Source organism: Apis florea, unplaced genomic scaffold (assembly GCF_048593485.1).
Source record: "Apis florea isolate Af1SG1 unplaced genomic scaffold, ASM4859348v1 contig_3587_pilon, whole genome shotgun sequence".
NCBI classification, from domain to species: Eukaryota; Metazoa; Arthropoda; class Insecta; order Hymenoptera; family Apidae; genus Apis; species Apis florea.
In genome coordinates this window covers 3793958-3815751 of record NW_028256789.1, presented here as the reverse complement: position 1 = coordinate 3815751, position 21794 = coordinate 3793958, and the positions used below count along the sequence as shown (strand labels likewise).

The following is a 21794-nucleotide window of genomic DNA, read 5'->3' as shown; positions in this document are numbered from 1 at the left end:
TGTAGCAGAAGAAGACCAGTGGCTCTTTTACTTTTGCTAACTTGCTCGATGCAACCGGTTTTCAACATGTTGCGCCCGTGTCGAAAATACCTTCGCTTTCGTGTAAGGTTACGAGCATCGAATGGCATCGAATCTCGTTGTTGGCAACGGATCATTCTTTCTTCCTTCTCCTCGATAAATCGATACGGATCTCTTTTTCGATCGTAAAATTATTTTCAAAGAGGTTCTCGATCGATCGTTCTTTCCACCAATGGAAACACTCGATCAAGGATAGAACGAAAGAGATAGAATTCTTTTTAAGAGATTTTCGTGCACTCGATGGCTACAGCTGGCGGAGCAGCTTCGAACACCTGGTTCAGAGTGAAAGGACACACGAGCGGAAAACGTCATGAGACGTGCCGCAATATCGTGACGATTAGCGTTGGCACGGTATCAACTGGAATGTCATTTATAAAGCGACATTTGGTAACTATTCCTAGCAGTTGCGTGCGCGTGCAATCGAGGTGGCATCGCTCGATGCAACCTCGCGCGATAAATTCAAGGGCGGCAGATGTAATACCTGTTCAGGTAGCAAACAAACAGTCGAATAAAATTACCTCTGTTTTTCGCTATTGTTGGAAAAGGCTAAGCTCGTTACCGTTATGTTGTTAAGTGAAAGTGCGATTTGTCCTAGGGATGGTCCCCGGATGAAATGAAATTCCTTTCCAATTTGACCTTGTTGTAAGCTTTGCCATCACCTAGCGGCAATGATCCGGACAAACGGAAGGACATGATTAAGGAACGACTTGTATCGCTTTTTTTATTTTTTTTTCAATTCAAGTTGCGCTCGATACCAAATTATTATAAATTATTTCTACGCTCTTTAAAATTGGTTCGAATCAACGATTCTTTTTTAGAGATTTTTTTCTCTCGCTTGATAAATATACGATTTGACGAACGAGGCTCTCTCGTCAAAGAGGCTCTCCCTCCCCTCCTCCCTGTTTCATTTGCGACGAAGTGGTTCAATGGAAAGATTGTTCGGCATTGTGCTTTCTTCCGAAAATAATCTCATGGCCGAAGGGTTAGTCGACGGTCTTTGTTCCCTTGGTGGTGGGAAGGAGTCGCGAATCGAGCCATATGGCACGAGAAACGGCAAGCCATTTTCGTTCCAACCTGGAAATAGAACTTTCGATATTTCGCACGTGCGCTCGCTTGCTGCAACGCACGGCGTCTGCTAGTGAAGCGACACTGCGCATGCACGGACGGTCAATCAGCTGTTCGACGCCATCTTTTGCTCCCAGCTGAGGCTGCTCGACGCTACGCTCAGCTGACCTCGCCGCTGATACGAGCCCCCAGTACAGTCAGGATCGTACCTAGCTAGGGTCTGGATGCTCCCCTTCCATGTCTTCTGTTATTATCCATCTTTCGAATCATTTCGTCATTTTTTTCTTTCTTCATCATTACTTACGTAAGGTAATCAACGTTATTTTTGTTTCTTTATCGAACATATTTTTTTTTCTCTCTCTCTCTCTCTCTCTTTTTTCCAATGATATTATCGATTATTAAAAAAAAAAAAAAAAAAAAGTTCGCAAGATTCGCGGGATAAAATATAATATGTAATGTCAAAATCAAGTGGACGTTCACTTGTTCAAAATGTCAGCCTGAAACGGCGGTCAATCGTGGGTATTCGCGTAGAGAAGAATCCGAAAGCGATAAATCATGAGGTCGTAAAGTCGCATCGATGGTCGGTTTATTATACGACTAGACAGAAGTTTCATTGTCGTTTTTCTTTCTCGGGGAGAGGAGAGAAAGAGACAGGGTATTTACCAGAGCGAATTTATTTACGCAATCATTTTACACACGTTTTCCCCACGTTGCACATTCGTGCACGTTTTGCTTTGCGGAACGGATAAATTATAATCTAACCGCAACAAACATTGTACCCGACGAAAGAAAATTCGCACACGCGAAATCATCCTCGTTTGGAATGATGCTGTGTAACAGTGGAAATGCTCGTTTTTGGCCCGACACTGTGTGCAACACCGTTCCGTGTGCAACACGGGACAAAGAGGCCTCGACCCGGGCAGGGAAAAAGGATACAGAATAGGCGATGTGCGAGCAGAGTCGATAAGTCAGCCGACGCGCGTGTATCTACTATTCGATCGATAAACATTAGCCTTGACATGATATCCAGAGGACCGCTCTTTCACCTCGCCTCTTTTACTCGACTAGCTCCTACCACCGCCGTTTCTTTTCCCAGTTAACACCGGGACACGTATCTCCGAGTAGTGTCCGCGCTCATCTTTGCTCCCTCGAATATCGGCCTCGAATATAATATAATATTAATAATCCTCGTGGAAATTTTGGCCGAGTTACGGGAAATCTACGAGTAAACGAGATCACGAGAAGACACGGTGTGAAATGATAAAACGCGAAGTCACATAAACAGTTTAGAATTTATTAAATCTGTTTATTCCTGTAAAAGTAAATGGGGGAAAAAACGATCGTATTTGATCGCGGCTGGGGATATACACGGTTATATAAATGGAAATCTAGTACGAAAGGAAGCTTGAGGTCTCTACCACTCGGTAGTAGTATCTACTCTCACTGTTCAATTATGTAATTTCCCCGCTCGGCTCCACGATTTTTCATAATTAACATTTTACCGGAGGAACGGTGATTACGACGCTCTCCCAGTAAAACTGGTTGGAGAACCATTAACCAATTTGCGTTGATGGGATTGTCGATGAGATTTCATGATCTCTTAATCATTCGGTTGGTATCGAATTGTACACCACTCGTGCTCGTTTTAGAGGAGCTTTAGAAAACGAAGACGTTCCGATTACGAGCCACCGCGTGTCCACCGTGTCTCTGGAAATAGAAATAGAAGCTCGCTCGAATCGCTCGAATTTCAATGTCCTACCGGACACGCGTTGTAACTCGACACGCATTTTCGCCAACTTTTAACATCGCCAACTTTTCTTTTTAACATTAAATTAAATCGCGATGAAAATCGATGCACGATTTTATATACAGCGCGCAATGCATTTTTCTCTTCGAATTCGAGGGTGTTCAATTTTGGTGTCGGTTTAGGGTCGTCCACGGCTTTGGTTTGCTTTTTCAGCAAACGGATTTCACTCGCGGCTGTTTAATATACATGACTCCGTGTGTGCAACAGCTGCACACGCGAGAGACCCTCTAACGCTTCTGGAAATAGAAAGTCATTCGCAAGGTGGATGGTTAAACTATTGTGCCATTAGACGCTAGCCAAAGCTAGCAATGCGATTCTCAATTTGTCATTAGCTGGCATTTCGCGGATGAAATTTTCCCGTTACGCAACGATTCACCTTCTCCTTCGTTGGATTCGTTGAATTTTTTCTCTCTCTTTTTTTTTCTTTCTTTCTTTCTTTCTTTCTTCCTTTCTTTCTTTCTGCTCGAGAAGCCACGAGAAGAAGAAATCCTTCTCGAGCGAATCTCTCTCTTGGGCTCACCCCGAGCGCGATTCAAGCAAGTGTTCCCGAGTGCATTGTACTTTGTTCTCCTGGTATCTGAACCTTTCCACTGTTTGCAATTGTGGCGAACGAAGGCCGACGTTCCCTGTAATAATATCTCGCGGACGAAGATTTGCGTTTCTTTTCTCTTGTTATCGCGGTGCCGTCAATATTAGACTTCTTTCGAGATATATTTACGTCTCGAAAATATCTGTTGGCACGACTTGGTTGGGGCAGAGGGTAATCGTTTGGGGGGGGGGAAAAAAAAGAAAAAGAAAAGGAAAAATTGTTAGCATCGAGCAATGAATCACGATTAACGTCTGAAGTTGATTCATGGAGAAGGTGGGGAAAAGTTGGTGGCCGTAAAGGCGAAGTAAATTGCGTAAACGACGATTTCCCTCGAAGAGGCGGAATATAATAATATTATAATGGACGAAACTCGGTTGGCGGAGGCTGGCTGATGTCTTTCGATCGTTTGGTACTAGGCTCGCTCTCGAAACCCACACTCGATCCCCGAGTACGTGTGGTGTGGGTCATAAACCGCGTAACGAGGGAACCATTAAGCATCCGATCGTGTTCTGACGGTGAAAAAAAATATTATATCCGTAAAGATTCTTTTCCTGTCGTGGAAAGGGATCGAACCGTTAATTCTCGTCTCGAAATCGTGAACATCGTTGCGTATTTAACGACGAAAAATATAAAGCGCGTAAACGGTGATCGTATTTGCCAAGCTTAATGTGCGCCTCGTGTTACGTTGCAAGCGAGTAAATACGGGCAAATTTCGCATCAGCGACGAAAAATAACAGGATCGTTATCAATGCAAGGACGCCTTGTTATCTTGAATACACTGATTGTCTGTACTTACTCGATCGTGTCAAAATAATCGAGACGATGATCGGATGATGATACGGATTATCTTTGCGTAATCGATGTAGAAAAAAACGTTGTGTTTTTTTTTTTTTTTGAACTCGATACGATATCTATTTTTTTTTTTTTTCTTTTTTCTTTTTTACGGAAATATCGCATCGTCCTCGTTTCGTTACGTTCGTCGCGTCGAGGAAAGGAAACGAATGGAAAGGGCATCGTTACATCGCGGCAACAAGAAGCAAATTGAATATAATTAAGTTACAGGCTGTGCGCGTCACGATTAAATATGGAACGAAATTAAATTCACCGCGATATATTCGATAAGGCTGAGATGCAAGAGAAGGCCCTTTTCAAGTTCGTACGCTCTGCGGGATACCTCGAATAAGAGGTTAAAAACAAGATAAATTTAAAAAGATTACGAGCATATGTGTCTCCCCTCTCCTCTCTCTCTCTTCCTACATAAATCAAATCGAATCGACGTATTACAGAATAGAACGAGTTGCTTTCGAAACAGAAATGGAATAGAAAAGGGAGACGAGAGTGGAGAGTTTTCGTTCGAAATCGAGGGAGGGGGGAGGGGGAGGGGGAAAAAAGAAAAAATCGAGGCTAGGAGGAGTTAATTGAGGAGATCGAGCGGATGCTTTCGAGAAGGGTCGTAGCGTCCCTCGATTTTTGTAGTCCCTTTAAATTTGTTGTTGTGTCACGTCCGCAGCCACGGTCTTCTATATTCCCCGGTGCACGTGACGAAAGAAAACAAGGTGCAGTCCGGCCGGTGCAGCGGGTTCGAGGTTTCCTGAACGGTTAGTACACGCCTTTAGGGACGAGCTGCTCCGGGAGGCAATCAATGGAAACCCGCGCTCCTTGTTGACAGTCCGTTTCTCGATCCATTATTCTCCGTAAAAGGGGTTACATTTTCGCAACGGTCGAAATGGATTTCGAATGTTTCCGCCTCGGATATAGACCGCCATTGTCTTTGGAAAAGCTAAGAAAAAAAGGAATGGCTCGTTATTCACCGTCGTTCTTTTTTATTCGTACCATCTCTTCGAAATTCTCTACGCGAGATTTTCCTTTTGCAATTTTTGTTTCTGTCAAACTGAACTGACACCATCTACGACGATGTTCGTAGTAATGTTCGATAGAGAATATTGCGGAGGAAAAGGAAAAAAAAGAAAAAGAAATGTATGCAAGTGTGGGTAGATTGCACAATTGTTTCACGAAGCATGAATTTATCGTGTGGCAAAAAAGAAGAAGCGTAAATGCGGTCGGAGAGGTGCTCGTAATTTATGTTATCGAATGGGAAGAGGCGATAACTGGTTTCAAGCTTTGAGTAATGACCGTGAAACCGTGATGGGGATAAAAAGAAGCACGGAGAGAGAGAGAGAGAGAGAGAGAGAGAGCGTAGAATCGAGGATAGACCGATCAAAGGAGGGTATCGGACGATTGGAAAAATAATATCAGAATTTAAGGAACGAGGTCAGTTCTCGTTGCACTCTCGTTGTTGTTCTCCGATCAAATCTTCGATTTTGTTTCGAAATATACGAATCGTATGTAACAGAAGTAATCGAAGACAACGCGATAAATAACGATTTATAACGTTTGCGACTCTATCGTTTTACAACTTCATTAATCTTTTGTAAGAAAAGATTTTTCTTACTTCTTCGTCGATTAAAAAATAAAACGATAGAAGATCTTATCTGTCGTCTATTAATATATAAGAGAATATTAATCTCGGCGATAATAAGTTTTTTTTCCCGAATTGAAAGTATAAAAATTGGAGAGAGAGAGAGAGAGAGATATGAGATTTGCTGTGCAGACTTTTCGATTAATCGAAAGAACTCGGCTCCTCACCGTTTTCGCATACATAATCAGGAGTTCTTTGTCTCGTTCGGCTTTTTTTCGATGCCGCCAGGGTTCTTCAACCTTGTGGCAATTCCCTCGAAATCAGAGGGGTGAGTCGACCACGTCTAGACGCAGCAAAACCGACGACCCTTTTCTCGAAGGACGAAGGGGGCGATGATACCGATTCGAGTCGAGCTCTCAAACATTTTCTCTTGAAAAATTCTCCATTTCGAATTCTGAATCGGGGGACGTGAATTAAAATTTTGAAAGGGAAAATCATCCTCGAAACGTTATTTCTTATTAAAGGATATTACTTGGATGATATAATAACGATTATCTCTCAACGTGAGCTTTCGTGCAAAAGCAATTCCAAGATCGTATTCGATTCTTCAATGCGAGAGACAAAGTCAAGTTGTTGATATCTACGTTGAAGAATGGCCTCGAATATTCACTCTCGACACCGATCGATCCATTAGCGAAAGTAACTCTCAGCAATATGCATATCTTAATCTATACTTAAATCGTACCACAGAATGCGCTATAATTCCATAATTTGATATTTCAACGGTATACGAGGAATAAAGTTGTTGAAAAGCTAAAGAATATTCAAATGCAATCACTTGCAATTTATTCTCTTTTTCGCGGACACCTCTGTCTTCCGGTGACTGGATGCGCCATGGAAATAAGAAAATTACAATTTCCAGTTACCTCGAATCTCTCTCGAGGAGCACAGCTTGTCGACGCGTGACGCAGGAAGATTTATAGGATTGCTTCTCGAGACGGCTCGCAATCGTTACCCCTTTTCAGCCTTTGCGACTGATTGTACGTATATATGCATACATACATAAATATTCGAACGTACCCGGAAAACGAGAATATCCTGTTTATCGCTTTATTCCTTTTAATAGAAAGTTAGGAAATCTTTAAAATCGAAGGCTAAAATTCGTTATTCTTGCTTGGATCGTCTTTACTCGTCTTTAAGAATTATTGGCCAGGAAGCGAATAAAGCACGAGGATAATAAAGGAGAGGATAATAAAGGAGACCTTTCTTTTACGGAAGGTAGAAAGATTTGGCGGATTTGACGTTTTATACAGCATATAGGATGATTTATAGGCGTATTTTTGACGGTCGTATCTTAATTGATGGCCACTTCTTCGATGATCCCCTTCATCGAGCGTGTGTAAACACGAACGATTGTAGAAGAAAATTTGCACCTTACGTGCAAATAATGCAATCCAGTGATAAGCTGCCAAGTGTTTTAGCGGGAGAGGGAGGGAGTCGCGTTGCGAGATTCTTCGGCCGATTTTCGTAACGCTTTGCCCTCGTTCCTCGAACGATTCGCCTATTCAGGATTATGGCAAGCGAGCATTTGCTCGAGTTTACTTTTTTTTTTTTTTTTATGCTTCGATTGATTTAAAAAAAATACCTCACCCACCAATTCCATCCTACGAATTTTATCCCACGATGAGGACATCATCGCGATCGCTAAATTTCGTATCGATAAAAGAAAAATAGCAATTTCGCAAGAAAGGAGGCGATAAGAAAGAGAAGGGAGGGGGAGGGGAGAGTATAACGTATAACAGAGAACGAAGTTGGAGGCCTTGTAAAAAAGTAAACAGGCCGTGAAACGGCGTGCAAGTGGTTGAAATTAATTCTCGCTCGTTTTCTTTTCCTCGATTCTAATTACTTATCCGAGTAATTTCGCAAAAGGAAAAAAAAAAGAAAAAAAAAAGGAATTCTTTTCCCCGCCCGTTAGATTTCGCGAAAAGCTTCCGGTTCGCGGTGTAAAATGAAAGGGAAACGCGAGCGCGTGGTCGCCTTTGTGCCATTTGCTGCTTTCAGTTCGCGCGGAGAGGGGAATAAAACAACAGCTAGCTAGCTAGCTAGCTAGCTAGCGGATCCTCTGCATTTTTTATATCCGTTGCCAGCTGGTAATTCCACGCTTTCCATGTATCCGGTTAAAAACTGGAAACGCCTGTTAAATCGTGGGACATTTATTGCCCCTGAAAACCGTGCTTTCACGCGTTAATGAAACGAACGATCGTGGATACGCGGCGTTCCCGATTCACGGCCTTGTATTTAAAAAAAAAAAAAAAAAAAAAAACCGTGCTTTCTAATTCAACGCCGCGATCACCATCGAGTTCAACGCATACCGCGTTAAACAAATTTTACTTGTCACGCGTTGCACGCTGGATTATCATACAGTGTAGCCGAGAACCTGTAATTTCGCAATGTTTTATTTGCTCTCCTTATTTGCCAGCCGGATGTCGCCGATTCTGGCCAATTATTTCGGCGACAAGGCACGATTTTTATTTTCCACGAGTGCAGTTTTCTTCTTGATCGAAGAATCATCGTATAATGTAAATCGGCCATCTCTTTTGTTAATTGTCTCGCGTCAATATCTTATCTTAGTTAAATTGTATCTATAGACGATCGATCCTCGTTCAACAACGATTTATAAATAAGGAAAAATTGATGGAGAAGATCGTAGAGCGAGAAAGAGATTTTATTGCTCTCGTCGTAATAACGGGATAAATCGTTTCTTAACGGAAGCGAAAAGGAGGATATCGTGTACCTTGGAGGAGGAAAGTATTTTACGTCTGTTTTTAATTAGCATACAAAAAAAAAAGAAAAAAATCGTCTTAGTTAATAGAATTAGTAAGGTAGGCAACCCTGGAAGCCGTGTAATTCTGTTAATGCGTTTTACACACGCGTTTCAACCTTTTAAATTTCACGCTTCGTTGTCCTATACATGCAAAAGTTAATGCGCACTTCACGTTATCCCCCGTTATATACTTTGCCTCGTCTTCTCGTCGGGGAATTCGATCGAGCATAAAGCTTGATATATATATATATATTTTACACAGAATTTTGCAGAAGCGCGTTCATCAGAAAGTCCCATATTTTCTATAAAAAGAGCTTGCCCTTATCGAATCGTAAATAGTGGACGGAGCGAGTGTCGATCCGTCATACGACAATGCGACGACGTATCGGAATGTAATACAATAAACCGACAATGGACGCGAAACGTCCCCCTCTCTTATCTTACGCAGAAGTCGCGCATAAAATATTCCCAGTACCCTTTTTTTATTATCAATATCTAGAAACAACGTCGTTCGATCTCCTCGTCTGTGCTCGAGGACGCGATATCTTCGCCTCGAACTAACGTAAGCTATACCGAGTAATTCCATCTGCGATATCCGGCATGCGAATAGTGATAATTGATAGTCGTTTGGTTACACTAATAAGACTTGCTCGAAATAAAGCCTCGTAAAATCTTCCACGAATTAAAGATCCACGAGTTAGTTTCGTAATCATTCGTCGCGTTTCTTCAAAAGAAACTCTTCGCCCTCGTCTCACCTCCTCTTCTCAATCTTGTGTTCGATCAACACAAGGGTTCTTCGGTGAATTGCCAAAGAATCGAACGACGATTATTGGAAAGGTCGTTGATCGAAAGCAGGGTTTGATCAGGGAAAGGGACATAATAGGAAGGAAATAATAGATTAGAAAATATGCGCGAATGATTCTCGCCGGCTTGTTTACTCCGTGGTGGATAATATTGGCGGCGCCAACGGGCCGATGTTTTCTCAGCTGGACCAGCAGCACGGTGCATTCACACCGTGCCGCACCAGAAGCGCATCGCCCTTTCCCTCCCGTGTCGCCTCGGCCTCCACGTACCTTCCACGACCTCAGCCTTTTTTTTATTCCCTTCCCCCCTCCTATGCTTTTGCGAAGGTCTTCCTCGAGGTTCGAACGGTGCGCCCTCCGTTCCCGCCTCTCTTTGATCGCGCGATGAAAATTTCGCTTCGCCTCGCTTCGAAATTGCGACCCTCTGAACCGTGCCGCTGCTCCTCTCTCTCTCTCTCTCTCTGTTCGAGGATTACTTTTCTATCATCTTTCGTTGCTCGTATCGTTCACGAAAAGAGGAACATATATTCTTGTGTCCTGTCTTCTCCTCGCGATCGATCGAGGCCGGATTACGCGACCGGTCGTCGATCCTTCAATCGCGCGCGAGTTTTCAATTCAAGATTCGTGGTTTCTCTCCTCGATTTATTCGAATCGGCTAATTATTAACTCGGAGAAAACTCGAGCCTGGCTACACTAACAGGATTCCAGCTAGCGGATTATCGACTGTTCAACGACGACGCGATTAGAAGCGGTATAAAGCAACTTTTCTTTTCTTTTTTTTTTTTTTTTTATTCATTAAGATCGAGAAGCGCTCTTCCTTCGATCGATTTGTCGCTCGCTACGATTACGATATATCCGTTGCCTCTTAATCCCGATAGCCCGTCTCTCGAAGGAGTTTGCCAAGGGTTGCGAACTTTTTGCGCATGACACCCGAGTACGATCACCCTCGTGGAGCCCCACAAGCTCTCTCCCTTGTACACAGACCCTCGACACACGCGAAAGAGGCGAGTGTTGGGGCTGCGCTCTTCTCTATTCAAATTCCTCGCCGCACGAGTCGAGCCCTCCTTCTTCGCCCGGCAACTTTTCGCGTCGCCTAATCGCGAATCCGAAGTCGAGTGCGGCTCATAATCGTCTCCTTTGTCTGCTACGGTATGTGGCAACAAATCCGCAACAAATGGAGGGGCGAATCGTTGGTTGATCGTCGAGTGTCGAGAAGTGTTGTCACATTCAACAGGAAGAAGTTTTAACGGATTGGAAGGTTATCGCCGATTTCTCTCGATTCGCAGATTTTTCCCGTTTATTTTCACGCTGGCACGTGTTCCTCGCGCGCAAAGGATCGATCTTCGGATTTTGTGTAAAACGGAGAGGAATTTTGCAAGCGAGGGAAACGTGTTGTTTCCAAAAACTATAAATCAAGTTAAAGGAAACGATTTCTCTCGAATGGAAATTTTCTCTGTCTCGAAAAATCGATGAACGTTTAAATGCCGAGAAAATTTTCGCGTTTTCCATGGAAGGAATGGAGCGGATAGCGTGTTGGTTCTGTGTTGGTTCGCTCGAATGCTGAAACGCGGCGGAGAAAAGCGGCGAGGAAGCCAATCCGGTTGGTTGCTCGCTTTCGCCGCATATGGCGGCGGGCAAAGTTATAAATAATGCCCATCGCCCTCCGAGTGTGCGTATTCACCTTTACATAATGACCGAGGAGAGGACGAAATCGGGTGAGGAAAAAAAAAAAAAAAAAAAAAAAAAAGCCACGGCCAATATCCCCTGCACGACGATGATTTTCAGCCCTCGGATGAGTTTTACCCGTTGTAATTGTAATCGACCGATCGTTATCTCTCTTTTGCCGTCGAGAGACTTGGCTTGGAACAATGGGATCGCGCCCAACAACAAGGTTCTTCCCCTCTTTCTTTGGTGATAAAGTAAAAGGAGGAGGAGGGATTCGATGAATCAGTGGAGGACAAAAGAGTGCGAACAAAACTATTTTACACATCCTCCGTGATTCACGAAGGAACAAAACGAGGATGAGGCATGCCCATTCTCGTTGTTGGAAACGTGACGGAGAGAGAGCAGCAAAGTTTATTCTCTTCGATAAAGACGCCGCTGAAGAGAAAAGTCACAGTACCCGAACAAGGTTCGAAGCATGATACGTGGTGTTGGTGGTGGTGGTGGTGGTGGTGGTTGTTGTGGTGGTGAGCTTAAGATTAACGATAGCGGAGGTCGTGCGCGAATCGTTCCAGTTTTCATTCCCCCGAGAGCAGCTCTCGAAAATGTCGACGATCCTGTTGCAGTGCGTTGGAAATTGCTTCCACAGAAGGAGAATGCGCACAGGTTCGTGTTCGTGCCAGTTTCGTCGCTATGGAAAACTTCGTTGTTCTAATTTCGTCGAATCATCATCATCATCATTATTATTATTATTATTATTATTATTATTATTATTATTGTCGTTGTTGTTGCTTGTCCCAAATTTCATATTTTTTCTTCGAGCAAGAGGGGTTCGAAAAATCGCGATGATAAGAAAATTTGGAATTTTCTTTTTTTTTTTTTTTTCCATCACTAACCTAATTTATAATTTACGTTGCAGGTATGCACTGCCTAGGCGCGGTGACAGGAGGCATTCCCAGCCCAAATGGGGTTGGCGGTCGGGGTGGCATTCTTAGCATGTTCCGAGCCCTTGGAGTCCTGGTGTGCGAGGGGAGGATTCAGGGCCCTCCACGTGGTTACAAAGAGGGCCCGCATTGTGCAGCTCCTACGCAGACGGTGCCGAACGACCATGTGTGCGAGGAAGATAATTACCTGGTAACAAGAGAGAAACGATCATTGTTTTCGCGATCATTTTTAAACAATATTCTTTTGTTCGAAACATTTTCGCGAAATTAAAATTTAAAAATTTGCGTAATTTCCCCTCCCCCCCTTTCTTTCTTTCTTTCTTTCTTTCTTTCTTTCTTTCACGCGATCCTTGCAGTGCGATCGATATCTTGTGCTGGTCCGAGAGATCGCGGACCGTGTTGCAATCGGCTCGTTCCTGTGCATCGAGGTAGTGTTGTGCAGCAACTGTCCATGCGGTTTGGCGAAATGTACGAACAAGAATCCGATCTGCACCGTGCCGTCCTTATCAATTTCACCGTGGCAACAAGCGTCGGAGATGCTGCTGGAGTATTGGTGTGTTTGCGTCGTTCCTAGCAAGTGAGTGAGAGAAAAATTTGTTTCAATCGGAAAAATTGTTTCAAAAAAAAAAAAAAAAAAACTCTCCCGTTTCTTACCTCATTTAACGAACGGTTTGAATCGTTTGTCAGGAGTCCGGAGACCATGAACTTCTATGGATTGTATCAGGCAGTTCGTTCGCGACTTCACTTCAGCCAAGTCGCCGCTTGGTGGTCGAGGAGCAACGGTACCGATCCCAGTTACATCGTGACGAGAATGGTGCCCTACAACGAAGACAATCTGAGAAAGTTTCGCGAGACCCCTGTCGAGCACACGTTCCCTTTGGCCGGCAACAGTGATGGAAACTCGATAAAAGTAAATCAAATTATAATAAGTTATCGTTTCAAATTTCGTCCGGTTAAACCTTAAAAGCAGGAACATTGTCGAAATGAATGTCGAATTTTTGTTCATTTGTATTCGTATTTCAAAAATATTCGTTGTCATAAATTCGTTCGTGAAAAAAAAAAAAGAAAAGTATTCACATTAGCTGAAAGCTCTTCACGCGAAGATAGATGCTCTTAATTGATCCAAGGATTTCCTGGCAAGCAACAGCTCGCTGGGAACGCTCGAAACGATGCGTTTCACTTGAGATAAAGGCGAGGTCAATGTTCCTCGAACTGTCCATGTAATTCGCATGGTGGTCCTCTCGTCCACGTTCTCGGAGTACCCTCCATATTCTGGTTCTATTCTGGTAGTTCGAGGACACTAACGAATGCCTACTTTTAACCAGCAGATGAGTCACCGGCTACCCAATCTCGTTCCGAGTACCGCGCACTACTGCATTTAATGGAGCTGAAGAGGATTTCTCGTGTAAATTTTAGGTCACCGTGTGGGCACTGCCGAGGATGGAGGAGGTGCCAGTTCTCACCTGCCCATTGCACCCGATCAAAGAGAAAGACGAGGAGGGTGTCGCGAGGGCTTTGACACCCACCAAGGCTATCCCGGTTCCCAGCGCTGCGCAAAATAACGAAGGCCTTGTTTTGCCTGGTAATCAGGGCAATTGCAATCTTGATCGATACGTTCCCGTGTTTCGAGTATCATCTTCATCGGCTTTCTTTTCCTTAATTACGCGATCATATATATATATATATACACATACATATATATATCTCACGATCGATAAATCGACGAGGTTGATACTCGAAAAATGTTTAAAATGGCCGAATCGTTGAACAAACGAATTTATTTATTTATTTTTCGTTTCTTTTTTTTTTTTTTTGAAACAGCTTTAGTGGACGACAGACTGCAAACGCCTTGCAACAAGCCTGGAAAACATCATTGCCCGTGCGAGGAGGAGGACATTCCACCACCATCACCGGTGATCTCGAGGCAAAACCGCGAGAGGAAACGTCGCCGATCGCTTCCCTGCGGCCCTACGGATACGAACAACTGCGTGACGATTCAACCGATAGGTCTGCCCTCGGTGCAGGAGACTGTCGTGACGCAAGAAAAGAAAGATGTTCAAAGTTCGAGTTATCCGAAATACCCGTCCGAGATCGTGAACAATCGTAGCGTCAAGTCTGTGCAGAATCAGAACTGCAAGCTCGAGGAGAACGCCATCAGAAATCGGAAGAATTTGAACGCTGACAATCTGGAGCGGTGTTTCAAGGCTCAGTTGAACATCGACGGGCGGGAAGGGAACGTGGAGAAGCGGTACAAGCGAACGATCGAAGATCCTCCTGAGTTGAGATCGTCCACGAATTGCAAGGAGAAACAGTGCAATTTGGAGAAGAAGCACAAGGAGGCGGAGAAGTCGACGGAGAAAAATGGAATATTCGAGAATTTGATACCGTTCAATCCCTCGTTGCCATGGTCTTTCGTCGAATCTTGGAATAACAGTAACGCGAACGGGAAGTGCGCTTTTCAGAGCTTGCGTGCAAACAGGGAAAGTTATTTCAACGATTCCGAGAGGATCAACAAACCGGCAGTCAGCAAGGATTCGAGTCTCGTGATCAATCCGTTCAGGCAACCTAGTCCGTTCCACGAATCAAATCCCGGCCCTTCGACGAATAACCGACTCAAGCAAGACTCCTTGAACTCCTCTTGCATGGTGCATCAAAGCTGCGTGAAATCGTCCAACAAATTATCGAATTCCGAATCGAATCCCGGACTCGAAGCTGTTGTGGAGGAAGTCAACAACAGGGGGAGGTCTGGCAAGGATTTGAGCCAGTTGATATCGAAACTCTCGTTCCCCGAGGATAAGGAGAAGTCGAAGGAGGAAGGCGGTTTCTTGGATTGGTTCAGCAAAGTTCCTGGACGGGTCCTCGGGGTGGCGCCGGCCAGTGGCTTCGTGGAGAACAAGGTGAAAGCGACGAATTTGAAGAGTCAGGAGCAGCAACAGCAGAACGAGGTGAGATTTAAAAATTGCAACTTGGAGTTGAGCCAGCAGGAGTTCGACGAGGTTCTGGCCGTTTTGAGGGCTCGCACGCCATCCGAGCGCAAGAGGACGGGTATCAGGACGATTAAGAAACGGGAGAAGTTGGAGAGATCCGTGGAAGATGGATCGGAGAAATCGATAGGGAAATACGGGAACTTGGAAAGCATCGAGTGTTCGGCGAACAACATAGTGAACCGCGCCAAGCCCTGCGAAGGTTGTAACCACAAGTTGTGCAGGAAAAATGACCAACAAGCTTTAGAGAAGACCAATTTCGTTGAGATTTATGGCAATAAGAATATTTATAACCCTCGCGAGAAACGCGAGAAACTCGAGAGCGACGAGTCGAACGAGGATCTGCAGGCGATGATCAAATGCAATAATTCCGAGAAACGGTCGAACGACGGAACGATGGATTGTTTGCAAAACGTCGTGTCGAACAAAGCGGACATATTATTGGGAGCAATTTTACGAACCAGCAAAGACCGAGGGAGCAGTCTGTCGGAGATTCAGAACGGGACCAAGTCGAGGTCCGTGCCGTTGCCAACGGGCATCAACGAAACGGAAAGCAATCGAAATAGCGTAGCTTGTGAGAAGAGCTCGTCGCGCCAGGAGCAGAGAACCGCGCCGTTGGAGGACGACAAGTTCCTACCCATGGTGTTGAACAAGAGGTTCAATCGGTTCCGCCAACTGTTCAAAAAGGAGCAAGAGAAAAAATCGGTTCCTGCAACGACAGAGGACAATTCGCAAGACGCGATACAACACTTGGCGCGTCAAGCTCGTTCGTTCTCGTACAACAACGTCCAGCCCAGCCTGCACGATCCAAAAAATTTGAGGGATAGCAAGGCGAAGAGGAGGATAGACTTCTCGAACTTTGGCGGAGAGAGAGAGGCGGAGAAGCGTGACGATCCTTCAGAGCTTAGTACAAATGGCGCACATCAAAATTCGAATCGAATCTATAGTACAAATTACAAAAAGGAGGACAGTGGCGACTACGACGAAGTCGAGATGTCCAAATGGCGAAATAGACTGCATAGTACAAACGAGGATGACGGAGTGACGGAGCTCGATGACGACGAGGACGGGGGCGTCGTGTCGAAACTTTGCAAGGATTCTGTCTCGAGTGTCGGGAAGAAAATTCGGTGCCACAATCTCGGCAAGGACATCATCGCGACGGATGACGACGAAACAATGGACAAGGCTGTGCCAACTGCCATCGAGCAAGAGAGATTTCGCCGATCCTTGGAGAACGCAGCCTCGATGGTGTTTCACAGTAGAACAGGCTTGCCCTTGACGTCCAGTCCAGCTCCGTTGAGAAGAGGCAGTTGTTGCTTCGATTACGATAGCAGTCTGAATACTGTCTCCTCGAAGAGAAGGTACGGTGACATCGTGTCGAAACGAGAACGATCCAAAGTATTCTGTTCTTTTGTTTTAAGGCAAGACCTCTTTTTTCCAACTGTTTTAGCGCTCTTTTCGAATTGAACACTCCGCCAAGTCCGGGCGCGGTGTCTTTGGAAGAGGCTGATCGAGAGGCGGAGAATGCAGGCGAAGGAGAGGAAACACCGAAAAGACGCTCGACTTCCCGCAGCAGACCGCAAAGTCATGCCCTTCTAGGCAGCTTCGAGGAATCGGCTTTGAACGGCAGACTCGAGCCAGTGTCGACCGTTCACGGTTTCACGGCGGAATTGGGCGCGAGCGGTTCCTTCTGTCCGAAACATCGAAAGCTTCCAGTCACTGTGTTCTTCTATACGCTTGGTGACAATGATAAAGTTTCTACGCCCTATCTCGTACGTACATCTACATCTGTCTTCCTTTTCGTTGTATCCTTTTTTTTTTTTTTGTCAATTTTCCGTTTCAATAATTTACATTTACAATAATTAAGTAAGGATGAAAATACGATTCTTAAAACGTTTCTTTTTAGGCACATATTAATTTGGGCAAAAAGGGCTACCAAGTACCAAGAAGCGGTACTATCCAAGTAACGCTCCTCAATCCTTTGGGTACAGTCGTTAAAATGTTCGTAGTACTATACGATCTTTCTGATATGCCACCACGATCTCATACTTTTTTACGTCAGAGAACATTGCGGGACAAAACACTACGCTACCTCGTACATCTTAGGTTCGTATATGTCTATCTATGTTTCTTGTTATATTAAAGATATCAAATTTTATCCATTTTGTTCAAACTTTAACGCTTCGATTATGCCATGATCTATAATAGATAATGCGTATATGTTGTATAAATATATTGATTAAAATTTTAATGCTTTCATGATTGGCAATGATTGGCAAAGATAATCGAGGCTTCTTCGTATGAATAATCTTTCAAAATAAACCGTATATGCTGTAAATGTACAAACGTATATTTTTATCGAATCAATGCAGGTATCTCGAAGCCACGATTATTAATTTTTTTCTATTTTACACTTTTTACACGTTTCTCTTTTCTACAATTGATTTTCAATTAACCGTTTAAAATTACTACTTGCAAAATTACTACTCGTAACAATGAATAAAAGTAAAACTTCTCTGTTACGATGTTAAAACAAAATTCGTTTTGTTTCAGATTTATGTCCGGTAAGTCAGGCCGAATTTACTTGCACACGGACATTCGTATGATTATTTGTCGCAAGTCCGATGTGGACACGGCGTCGGATTTCGGGTCAGAACCACCAAAGGAATTACGAAGTTACATCCATGGCCCTACCAATCCGAAATTTTCGCCAAGGTGCTGAGCCACATGGCTCTTTCCATGGGGTTGCTGTCAATCGCTCCGCTCGCCTAGTCCCCTTTGCGCAGAGATTTAACCGAGATCAATTTTTTTTTTTTTTTTTTTTTTTTTTTTTTTTTTTTTTTTTTTTTGATAATTCGGAGACAGATCTTCCCTTTGGGATTCGATATTAAAGGAAAAGTTATGAAAGTCGAGAGAAGAGGGCAGCATTTGCAAAAAAGAATTCTGGATCCTTTGTGGAAAAGGAAGGGGAAAAAAAACCTTTGTGGAAATGGTCTTCTCGTGAGGAGGAAAGAAGATTAGCGGTAGAAAGGATGGTTAAGTCGAGAGAAAGATTTTATAGTGAGATCATGCTTCGCAAGAAAAGAAGAAGTGTCATCATATTTTGAGATGATTTTCGAGAAAGGGAAAAGGCAATTTAAGCAATTTTTCTTGAAGAAAGTTTCGAAAGAAAAGATTGTTTTTCGCGAAAAAAATATTTCAGAGATGAGTAAGGAGCAAGGCATACTAAGGGGACTATTTGAATATTTGCCATTTCAGTACGAATTGTTTTGCTTATTGTTTACCTCGAATTTATTTTCTTTCTTTTCCGTTTTATTGATAATGTTATTTTTTTTAACGCGAAAAAACAAAGCGCGCGTTAAATGTTAATTTATGAAGATCGCCTTTGGTTTTTAACGGTTTCGTTTTAACGGATCGAAATTTTTAGTTGAATTAAAAGTTGATCGTTTTTTCGTTGAAATTAATTTACGCGCTCCAATCGCGTCTTTGAATTTTTGGCGAAGATTGCCGTTTTGAATTTTTGTCTTTCATATTTATCGCGGTAGGACATGTTCGTTCTAGTCGCGTTTTTTTTTTTTTTTTTTCTCGAATGGAAACGAATAATGTTTCCAATTATTCGAGTTCGTCGATTTAGTTATAAGTTAGTAGACGATCTCCTTGGAAGGCCATCTCCTCAATTTATTGTTGTAAATATAAGTCATATGTAAAGTCGAATAAGAATTTTTTAAAAAGGGATGATACTGTCATGTGTGTGTGTAGCACCATAAAGAAAAAAAAGAAAAAAAAGAAAAAGAATGAAAGGAAAAAAATAAGTGATACGAGCATAGAAAATATCAAGAATCGGGTCTCTCGTTGACGTCAAAGGTATCCTCAAACTATTGTACAAAAGATGAACAGAGAGCTATGTGATCTAGAAAATCTAGAAGTTTAAAATGTAATTTAAATAGATGCCATTTATCGATTCGTTGATATTTTTCAGAAGAAAATTAAAAGGCGATTAGAGTCGTCGTTTATTTTATTAAAAAAAAAAAGAAAAAAAAAACAATACAAGAAAGAAGAAAGAAAAGAGGCGAGAAAACGTGGGGAGAGAGGGAGAGAGAGAGAGAGAGAGAGAGAGAGAGAGAGAGAGAGAGAGAGAGAGAGAGAGAGAGAGAGAGAGAGAGAGAAAGGAAGAAGATGAAAATCTATCTTTCGTGTGAAATAATGTACACAATCAACGAGTGGCTGGATTACGCGACTTTTCCTGCTCGAAGAAAAAGAATCATTATTTACACGTATAAACAGAACACAATTTTGTGTCCGTAGCACTGTGATGAATATTTTGATAGACTATAAAGAGTAATTATTATAAAGTATCTATTTGAGTAGTGAATATGTCCTAGATTAATTAATAATTATACTAATGTCGTATGAGGAATGTAATCGAGCGTAATTACTAACCGTAAAAAAAAAAAAAAAAAAAAAAAAAAAAATTACATATACCTTTCGCAATCACAAGACGCTCATTATTGTCTCCGTGTTAAATTGACGTTCGTTTTCTTTATTTTTTTACGCGCATGAGAAGAAACATTAGGAAAATTAATTTCCTAAATGTACAAAATTATTTTCATGTACATACGAGCCGTTCGAATTTCATCTGAAGATCGACTGTCCTCCGACTGTCCTGTTGGAACCAGGATTTTCTGTTCTAGCCAAACTAAAAAATTTCATCGAATTTCGTCAAATCTATTCACGACCAAATTTACTGTCCAAAATAAAAATAATGTAATCAATTAGGTGGATTTTCCAAGACTTTGCGCTCGCTTTTTTGGTAAAAAATCTATTATAAATCGATTAATTTACACGATGGAGATACGTAGACGTAAAAACAGGCGCATTTTGTGATTTGTCAGAAGTAATTTCTTTCTAACATTGATAAAGTCATGACAAGTATGTCTTCTGACAGATAGATTGACAGATACGTTTACGTTGATCGACATCAAATCTTGAATCGATCGGGGACATTAAAATTCGACGAGGAAAGACCTGCGAACGGTCGATGAAATAATACGATCATTCGCAAACTCGAATCGAGCAGTTTTAACGTTGCAAAATTTTTTGTAGCACGTGTATTGTACGGCAAGGAAATATAGAGTGTGTAATCACTGCCATGCTGTATATACATTGTAGCATAGATAAATCGTTGAATAACAATTTAAGGGAATTCTAGCAATAGTTTTTTGCCTGATCGAGAGATTTTAAGAGAAATTGAAAGCAAAAGCGGGATCCGTTGAAAAAATCTGTAAAATTCGTACGATATCAATTATTTGCTCTTTATTAATTTTTCGAAATCTATCCGAAATCATCGTTTCATTGTTACAATAAATGTTAATTTTTTTTCAAAGTTTCTACAACAATCTATTTTTCCAATCTATTACGAATTCATTTTTTTCTTTTTTTTCGACTGGATCTCGCTCGTGGAATGATTAGAAAATGTGAAATGTATATTCTGTGAATTTCTAATAGCTAATATTTTCCCAGATCACTGAAAAGTCGCTTGATAGCTTTAAAAAGAAAATCTCCACGATGCGTGTAATTAATTTTCATACGACAAGAAATCGAACGAAACGATACGTGCAATTCATTAGCAGTATCTTTTTGGAAATTCGTGCAGATATGAGAAGCATACAAGATTGTATTTTTGGAATTTACAATCGAGGAACAACTTGTACACAAAACTTATAGGACGCGCACTAAAAAAAAAAAAAAAAAAAAAAAAAAGAAACTTTATTATTGTGATAAACTTTTATCAGAATAACTGGTCTGTAAATTAATTTGAAGTTGAATGTATTCTCTTGTTGCTGGAAAAGGGGAACGAGTTAAAATTGACGGTGCCAAATTTGAGAAAAAAAAAATAAAAAAATAAAAAAATAAAAAGGATTTTGAAAGCGCTCAACGACAGAAACGTTTCGAATCGGTTCCAATGGCTTCGATTATTATTATTTTTAACCAATTTTAAATCGATAAACAATCTTATTGTTTTTTAATCAAAATCAATTTCGTTAATTTTATTCCTTTTCTTTTTTTTTTTTATTATCGTTCGAAAATATTTTAATTTCTTTTCTATTTAATTACATTTTAAAGCGTTTTTCTTTCATGTCAAAACAAATTATTATTTATTTTTATCGTTTATTCTGCTACCGTTTTAAAAAAAAAGTTCAAATATCAAACGTGCAAACATGCTATATATTTGATTTGTAAATTATCATCGATTGTTCGGCTCCAGAGAACTGGAAGAAAGAAACGAGCACCGTCCGATCAATGATAATTGTAAGTTTTACTCGCCAATTCGAATTGTAGAACGTTCTGTTAAATCTATTAATTGACACAGTTGATGGACACCAGATACACATAGGGTAGCGTTATTTTATAAATGAAAATAATTGTTATTGCTAAGTATTTTTTATTATTTTTAGCGAACGAAGCGTGCGGTAAGAGAGGAACATTTGTCGAAAAGCGAACTCATACTTATGGTACGCATAAACGGCCAAACGTAATAAAACTACAGCAATGCATTACATTCGTTCTAATGTATTTACTTGTTAGATTAGTTAATTCCATCGCCTTGTTCTGTGTCCAC

General features: G+C 41.9%; 1 protein-coding gene across 5 annotated transcripts in view; it reads left to right on the top strand.

Annotated features, from left to right (window-relative positions):
* Window positions 1–20456, top strand: part of atos (atos homolog atossa) — a 30393-nt gene extending 9937 nt beyond the window's left edge. The window contains exons 1-9 of one of the 5 annotated variants that reach the window (XM_086914298.1): window positions 10370–11716; window positions 12167–12381; window positions 12548–12768; window positions 12879–13101; window positions 13608–13773; window positions 14013–16536; window positions 16626–16947; window positions 17082–17281; window positions 17729–20456. In XM_086914298.1, coding sequence (XP_086770424.1) covers window positions 11614–11716; window positions 12167–12381; window positions 12548–12768; window positions 12879–13101; window positions 13608–13773; window positions 14013–16536; window positions 16626–16947; window positions 17082–17281; window positions 17729–17897 — 4143 coding nt within the window. In that variant the 5' untranslated portion in view covers window positions 10370–11613 and the 3' untranslated portion in view covers window positions 17898–20456. Of the gene's footprint in view, window positions 1–10369; window positions 11717–11785; window positions 11914–12166; window positions 12382–12547; window positions 12769–12878; window positions 13102–13516; window positions 13774–14012; window positions 16537–16625; window positions 16948–17081; window positions 17282–17728 lie in introns of those variants that run through there. The other 4 variants (XM_012494013.3, XM_086914299.1, XM_086914300.1 and 1 more) reach the window with 4 other exon arrangements.
* Window positions 20457–21794: the final 1338 nt, after the last annotated feature.